This window comes from Labrus mixtus, chromosome 22 (genome assembly GCF_963584025.1).
Source record: "Labrus mixtus chromosome 22, fLabMix1.1, whole genome shotgun sequence".
Classification (NCBI taxonomy): Eukaryota; Metazoa; Chordata; class Actinopteri; order Labriformes; family Labridae; genus Labrus; species Labrus mixtus.
Window position 1 is genome coordinate 18851205 of NC_083633.1, and position 7571 is coordinate 18858775.

At 42.9% G+C, this 7571-nt stretch overlaps 1 protein-coding gene across 3 annotated transcripts in view; it reads right to left on the minus strand.

Annotated features, from left to right (window-relative positions):
* The window catches only part of sfmbt2 (Scm like with four mbt domains 2), a 44801-nt gene that overhangs the window by 26197 nt on the left and 11033 nt on the right, over window positions 1-7571 (minus strand). For all 3 annotated transcript variants that reach the window (XM_061029649.1, XM_061029647.1, XM_061029648.1), the window contains exon 4: window positions 2485-2725. In XM_061029649.1, the coding sequence (XP_060885632.1) occupies window positions 2485-2725 (241 nt within the window). The remainder of the gene's footprint in view (window positions 1-2484; window positions 2726-7571) is intronic.

A 7571-nucleotide genomic window follows, 5' to 3' on the forward strand; every position in this document is an offset into this window, starting at 1 on the left:
GTCAACAAAATCAGACGCGAGCTTTTATTTAGATTATCAGAAGCTCCAGGGGGCGGGGCTTCACGGACCTGCAGGCGAGAGGCTGCACATTGACACACACACACACACGCACACGCACACGCACACGCACACACACACACACACACACACACACACACACACACACACGATGAAGTCTGCTATGGTTTACAATGACTTTAGAACAGATGAGGGGGGGCGTGATAATCCTCACTTGTAATGTAGTTTTTGTTTTGTCACATTTTCGTCAATTAGATGATGAAGTAATATTATTCATCAAACCGTCAAATAGCGGAGTTTCGTCTCGTCAGCGTTGACTAATTTAAAAAGACCTTAATTTATTTTGTTGACGAGATTAACACTGCAAGTGACAGAACACATCGTTCAAGGCAGGAAAAACTCAAGTATGTTAGAGTTTATGTTTGGAGGTCGTGAGGCGTCCCAGATGTGGCCTCGATTCTCGTGCACTGTGACACAGTACACGGGGAGGAAATGAAACATTCAGGGGCCGACGGGTTCTGAAAGTCTACGTCTGCAGGATGAAATCATTCTTATAACGTAAAGTCTGACCTCGGCATTAGATTGCAAACTGAATATCTAAGAGGTTATCAGAGAGACAACACAGGCAATATGAAGATATCATATAAACCAAGAAATATTCAAACATTTTGTGAAATCTGTTTAAGAGATGTCTCGCTTTGTTTGTCGCTTAATCCGGTTTTGTGACTAGTGTCATTTCACTTCTGTCCTCGTTTATTTATTCACTATTTGACTTCTGTCCCGTTCTTGAAGAGTGCCTGATTGCTTGACATTTTTTGGACCCAGTGCAGCCCTCGCTTCGACCTTTTTTTTTGCATTTCCCTGACATCATTTGCACCATTTTTAAAAGCTGAAAGATAAATAATAAAGAAATCAAAACGTCGGTGCACATATAGCGGCTCACTCCTCAGAGAGCTTTAAATAGCGAGCGACTCAGCGTGTGAATTTAAACGTTTGACGAGCGTCTCGCGGTCGCAGAAGACAAAAGAGGAAGTTGGTGAAAATGCCAGTTCTGAGAAAGTCTGGCAAAAGTTGAGAAAGTGACAGAAAGCAGGATGTTGGTTACTGTGAGGTGAAGGATGACAGGATTGTTTTTATTTTTTAAAAGATGCTCTCAGAGTGTGACGTATCAGGTTGAGCGGCCTCCACAATCAAAACACTTATTCCTTATTTAACTTACAATGAAAAACATCTTTCCACTCAGTTTATGTAAAAGCTCCCGGAGTGTGTTCACATTAAGGTTAGAACTTAAATACTTTGAATAAATGCTGCAGTTTTGAGCTAGTACCAAAAGCCCCTTTGAGTGAAATATTTAAAAGTCAGATTTCTTTAACATCTCGGTGAATAGCTTCAGTCAAAATAACTGTGAATCAAGGACAAAACCTGATCCCTTTCAGCTTTATTTTCTCTTTTTTTAAACAGTTAAACAACTCTGTTCATGTTTCTTTTGACTCTCTGTTTGAATAAATGAGGTTAAAATACTTTTCTTATAAAAACAGCCGTGCACTCTTTTTGAATTTTGCAGCACTTTCACAGCTCTGCACACCGACTAACAAGTCGTACAGTCGAGCACGAGGAGAAAACGACAACGATAAACTCCCTGCAACATCCTACAGTTCAGAGCCATAAAGGTCCCATATTCTTCTTTTTCTGGTTTTATATGCTCTTTAGTGTGTTTTCCATGTGTCCTGTGCATGTTTAGGCACATCTATTTGCAAAAATTCAAAGTCCGCAGAAACGCGGCTTCTCCTACGTCCTCCTGTTAGCTGTAGCATTAGCTGCATGTAACGCTCGGTTCTAGCCCCCCTTGAAAAAAAATTGTCAGTGTGACGTCTTGTCAGTGTGAGATCACTGATCTAAGCCCATTGGCTCGTTGTGGCAAGCCCAGCAGCTCATGTTGCACGCCCGTTAACTTCTGTAGCACGCCCACGATATGCCGTAGCCTGCGGTAGCACAGTAGAGCTAAGGTGCTAATGTTTATGCTCCCCTCGGACGGAGCCAGTGGCTGCATTCCCAACATGGTAAAAGGGACGGGACATTTCCGAGAACCGTGCTGAGCGACTGACCAATTACGGCAGAGCCGACAGGCCGACCAATCAGATCAGACTTGGCACACGTGGGGACTCTGAACGTGGGCACTTCAGAGCCTTAGAGAGAGAGTCAGAAGAGAGCCGGTGCATGGAGCGGCAGAACATGAAAACAGACACTTTTTTAGAAGTTAAAGCTATTGTGAACAAACTTTAGTAGGTACATAGATTAAATATACGAACTCCAAAAAGGGAAGAATATGACCTCTTTAAAGACGGAGAATAAAACCTTGATTGTGAAGTTCTCTCCGTGTAAAAAGCTTTTATTGATCTAATGTGTGTGAGCATCAGACCGGGTTTGGGTTTCTCTGTGTGTCTGTGTCAGCGTGGGTCTTCCTACCTTCGGGGGGCATGAGGGTCTTGTTGTTCTGCGTGCACCAGCCCACCGGGTGCAGCTCAGCGGTCATGACATCGCACCAGAAGTCGGCCTTGCGGTCGTCCCCGTAGCCGCTGAAGCGCAGCAGCAGCAGCTGGCCGCACGTGGTGATGATGGTCGCCACCCAGTACGAGTCCGGGCTGTTTTTATTGGCCACCTCCAGCTTCATACCGGGCTGGAAGCTGCTCTGCAGGCTGATCTCCACCTGAGGAGGGGGGGGGGGCACACAACATTAAAGGGATATTCCATCATTTTTATTTAGCATGTTTGATTTTACAACATTTTGATGAAGTCAGACGACGCTAAAGCTATCTGTCAGCTACTCCTGGATTCATTACTGACAAAGTAGTGGAGGAAAGAAAGCAGTTTTTTTGGGGGGGATTTATTTTGGATTTAGACGGGACATGTTGATGGTCTCAAACAGCAGACAGGCTAACTGTGAGCTAAAGCTAACATGCACTCTTTCTATTTGTTTATTTATGGCAATGTTGCATATTCTTCTCACATCGTTCAGGCTTAGTGGGAACTCTGGGATCCGGTGTTTTAAACTCACACTTCAGACTTCAAGTTGATCCACTGTGACACCAAACGTCAGTGGAAACCTTCACGTATCGCTGGGTTCAACTGTTTTAGACACATTCGTTGCTAACAGGTGCTAAAATCCAAAACAAGGATTAAGAGAGGGGTCAAAGGTCGCTGACTGATTGGAAGAGAAGGGGGGATGTTTTTTCATCTGGTCATATTAGATTCCCTGAAAGAGTCTTCTTCATGTTACAGGACACAAAGACATTTTTGTGCTTTAACTTCAGTTTGACCCGTTTTGCAGGAAGCCCCCCCCCCGACCTGACCCCCCCCCCCCCCCCCCCCCCCCCCCTCCCCTCCCCCCCGCTCAGTCTCAACACCTTTGGGTGGAATTAGATCGCCAATCTGACTAAAGCTCTTCTGGCTCGATGAGCACACATTCCCTCACACTCGCTCCAAAGTCTGCGAAGCTTTCTAAGAAGTGTGGCTGCTGCTCCTGAGCAGGGGGGGGGGGGGGGGGGGCTTTTAGGGAAATCCTTTTGGAAAGCCTTCCAAGAACGAGATGGTGTCCTGCTCGTCTGGGTTTGTAAGGTTTACTCAATCTCTTCTTCAGTTTTGACCAATCTGATCGAAACCTTAATGGAGAGGGGAAACACATATTTGGTGAAGTAACCGTTGACAACAACAAGGAGAGAACAGGATGCTTTAAATTGCTGCTTAATTCTGCAAACTTTCTAGTTTTTTCTTAATTTAAACTCATTTCTAATTTGATGCTCGTACATGCTTCACTCAGCAGATTAAAAATGTTAAGTTTTACACTATAAGCATTAAATTAGTGCTGAAATCACTCAATCAGCAATAAGAGATATTGTAAATAAATGTGTTTGTTATAGTTATTTGTTGTTGTTATATAGTTATAATAATGCTTTCTGACTTGAGCGAGGCCCAAAAACAAAAACCTCTGCGTCTCACTTTGTCCCTGTGCGGAGAGAGAGAAGCGATAAATCTGCTCGTCGGTGAATGCAGCTCAGCGTAATGCGTTTCCACCAATAGCCAGAGGCCGCCATACAATTCTTGAGAACACTACAAGCCCAACAGGATGTTCACATTCAACGGGCGCACAAAACGCACACACACACACACACACACACACACACACACACACACAAGTGAATGGAAAAAGCCAACATCTTAGAAATAAACACACAATACAAACGGCCCCGTGACTTCCTGCTACAACAATACAAACGTGCTGTATCACTCTGCTTACGCAACAGAGAGAGAGAGAGAGAGAGGGGGGAGAAAGAGGGGGGAGAGAGAGAGGGGGGAGAAAGAGGGAGGGAGAGAGAGAGAGGGGGGGAGAGAAAGAGAGAAAAGAGAGAGAGAGAGGGGGGAGAAAGAGAGAGAGAGAGAGAGGGGGGGAGAGAAAGAGAGAAAAGAGAGAGAGAGGGGGGAGAAAGAGAGAGAGAGAGAGAGAGGGGGGAGAAAGAGAGAGAGGGAGAGAGAGAGAGGGGGAGAAAGAGAGAGGGAGAGAGAGAGAGGGGGGGAGAGGGAGAAAGAGAGAGGGAGAGAGAGAGAGAGAGAGAGAGAGAGAAAATAGAGAGAGAGGGGGGAGAGGGAGAAAGAGAGAGAGAGAGAGAGGGAGCGCTACAGGCAAACACTGGCTCTGTGTCAGTGTGTGTGTGTGTGTGTGTGTGTGTGTGTGTGTGTGTGTGTGTGTGTGTGTGTGTGTGTGTGTGTGTGTGTGTGTGCAGGCCCAGGAGAAATCACTGTTTCAGCACAGAGAGGCAGAGAGAGACGAGGGCTGCTCTTCACTGAATCACATTTTTTTCTGGGGGAGTTCGTCGTCTATTTCCCGGTGACTCGATCCACTCACCAACGAGGTAATTTAACCTCCCGAGAGACGCTCCGACCACCACACACACCGTTTGTCCGACATCGAGAAACACACAGATTCTAATGTAGCCTCATCCCCCCTGAGTGACGTAAGAAACTGAAAGGCCCGACACACTTCTTTAAACCCTAAATCAAACACGTCTCCACCTTTGAGCAAGGGAGGATAAAGACCTGAACCTCGCTCGCCCATCTGACCCTCTGCTGTCATGTAACATGTTAACACATCGTAGGTGAAGGGACAGCGACTTCAAATATCATCCAAACAACGTGGTTAAAAGTCTGGAAACTTTGGAATGATATGCAAGAAATGACGATATATTAAAAAGGAAATCATCTTCAGAAAAGGTAAAGGGGGTAATAATGGATTAAAGTGTCTAAAAATGTAAATTCTTGTTTGGCGTTTTTTGTTTTGGATTTTGAAAATGTCAAAATAAATCAGAGAATCGAGAAAGACCAAGTACTTTGAGTTTTCTGTTGAATCTTTCATCACAAGAAGTTCACTGATTTACAAAAGTCTTGAGATTCTTTTTTTTGTTCTGGGGTTAAAAATAGGTCAGTAGGTTTTTGCAACGTCTCCAGAACATTTAAACCAGAACCGACTGTGACATCGCCCTCGCCAAAGCCACAAGACTCCAGTGCATGTGTCTCTTCTTCTCTGGTTTTTACCTGGCTGTAAGACAAAGTTCATCTCTGATACTTCACTGAACAAATTTAGTTTAAGTTTGACTGACTTTTGGTTAGAAAAGTACAAAAAATAATAATTTCCTGATCTTTAATTGACAGATAAAATTGTATTTTATGGGGCTGTCATGAAACGTGGATTCCTTTTGTCAAAACATTTGTAATATTTTAAAGTATAAATTGAAAATGTTTAAGAAAGTCCAAATTGTTTAAGTCCAAATTGAAAATGCTGTGCCGCCTGACTTTGAATTAAAAATGGCGGGTTGGCCCTTTAACAAAAAAACAAGTGCAGAAATAACCATGTTTTGTTTCTTGTCTCCTCCCCAGGGAATACAGATGTGAATTATCTTACAGCTAATTCAAAAACAAAAAACACGATCTCATGTTTGCCTGATGTCACTTGATTTAAAATCGTTATTTCTTGTGAGATTTGTCTAAAAAAGGAGAAGTTGTAAAATTCCCTTCTGCTCGTTGTAAATAAATCTAATCCTCTTCAGCTCCTCTGCCTTTAAAACTAATTCATCATCGTTTTGGCACCGCAGCTGTTCTGCTGAGCTTACCATCGACATTCAGCAGCAGAAGAAACTAGCTGACTCAGCACTTTTTTTTTTTTTTTTTTTTAGGAGGGAAAACACTTATCTGCTCTGACCCGGTGTGTCGTATTAAAACAGAGACATAAAGACGACTTAAAGGGAAGAAAAACTAAAGAAAACAGATGTTTAGTTTGTGTCTCTGAGGTGTTTTCTGCTCCCCGCTGAGCCACAGCAGAGATTAAGCAGGTGAGGGTGACATGTTGAACGGGCCGCTCAGCCGCTGATGGCGACATGCAGGCTCAGGTGACCTCTCAGGTGACCTCTCAGGCGACCTGCACGATGATTGTTCTGTCTCAAATAACTCAGCCGGCTGCGCTTCACTTCACTTTCAGAAACGAGTATCGGCCAATCAGAGCCGAGCACAGCCGGCCCCTGCAGAGACACAAAAAGTACCTAAACCTTTAAGGAAACATCTGAACTCTCTTTAAGGTTTTTCAACTCGATGTGTTGGGAAATTCAAGATGTCAAAGATGATGTTAGAAGCTGAAACTCTGAGGAAAAGTGATTCATCAGAATTGAGCAGAGCGCTCAATTCTGATGAATCACTTTTCCTCAGAGTTTCAGCTTCTTCCTGAGAACAAGATTAAGATCAGCTGGCTCCCACACTCAGTCAGTCAACACTCTGCAAACACATTTTTTTTTTGTGGTTCTGCACAAGAACTGCTGATTTAAAACACATTTAAAACACATTTTAAACACAAAATCAGAGTAATTATTAGATGTTATCTTGTTGCTGTTGTTGTGCAAATTTCAAAACCATTCATTTCGAGGCTTAAATAAGTTAGATTTGTGGTTTTTAGACTTCCCCAATCACTCAGATAAGTGACGATAAATGCTTTCATTTATGTTTTAAACACAGATGTTGACTCAGAGACTCTAAAATAACCACAGCTTCTAAAGAACCAAAGATAAGAGTCAGTAACTCAGTATGTGACGGATTGTGAAATATGGTCACAGTCTCGTTTTTCATGAACCTTTTGGATAAAAACTTTATTATTTAAAACTTCCGCAGTCATTTTCCTCCTAGTATTTTTACGGCTGGGTTTCATTTTCAGTATGGAAATCGTGTTTAAAAGCTGTTTATTGATTAAATAATAATGATTTTAAACACTTCAGTTTAAAATCAAAGACAACAAAAGGATGAATTAACAAGGATATTAAATGAATTCACATTTCAGTCTGTGTTTATTTTGTGAAAAACATCTAAACAATCCTTCATCAACAGCAGTAATCATTGGATTTATGATCATCTTTTATTTTCCTTTGTGCGTCTGTAATTGCAATTTCAAAAAAACTGGCATGCCGTCTTAACGACTTGTGCGTCATGCGGGAACGAAGCCAAAGAGAGCGGCATTAGCG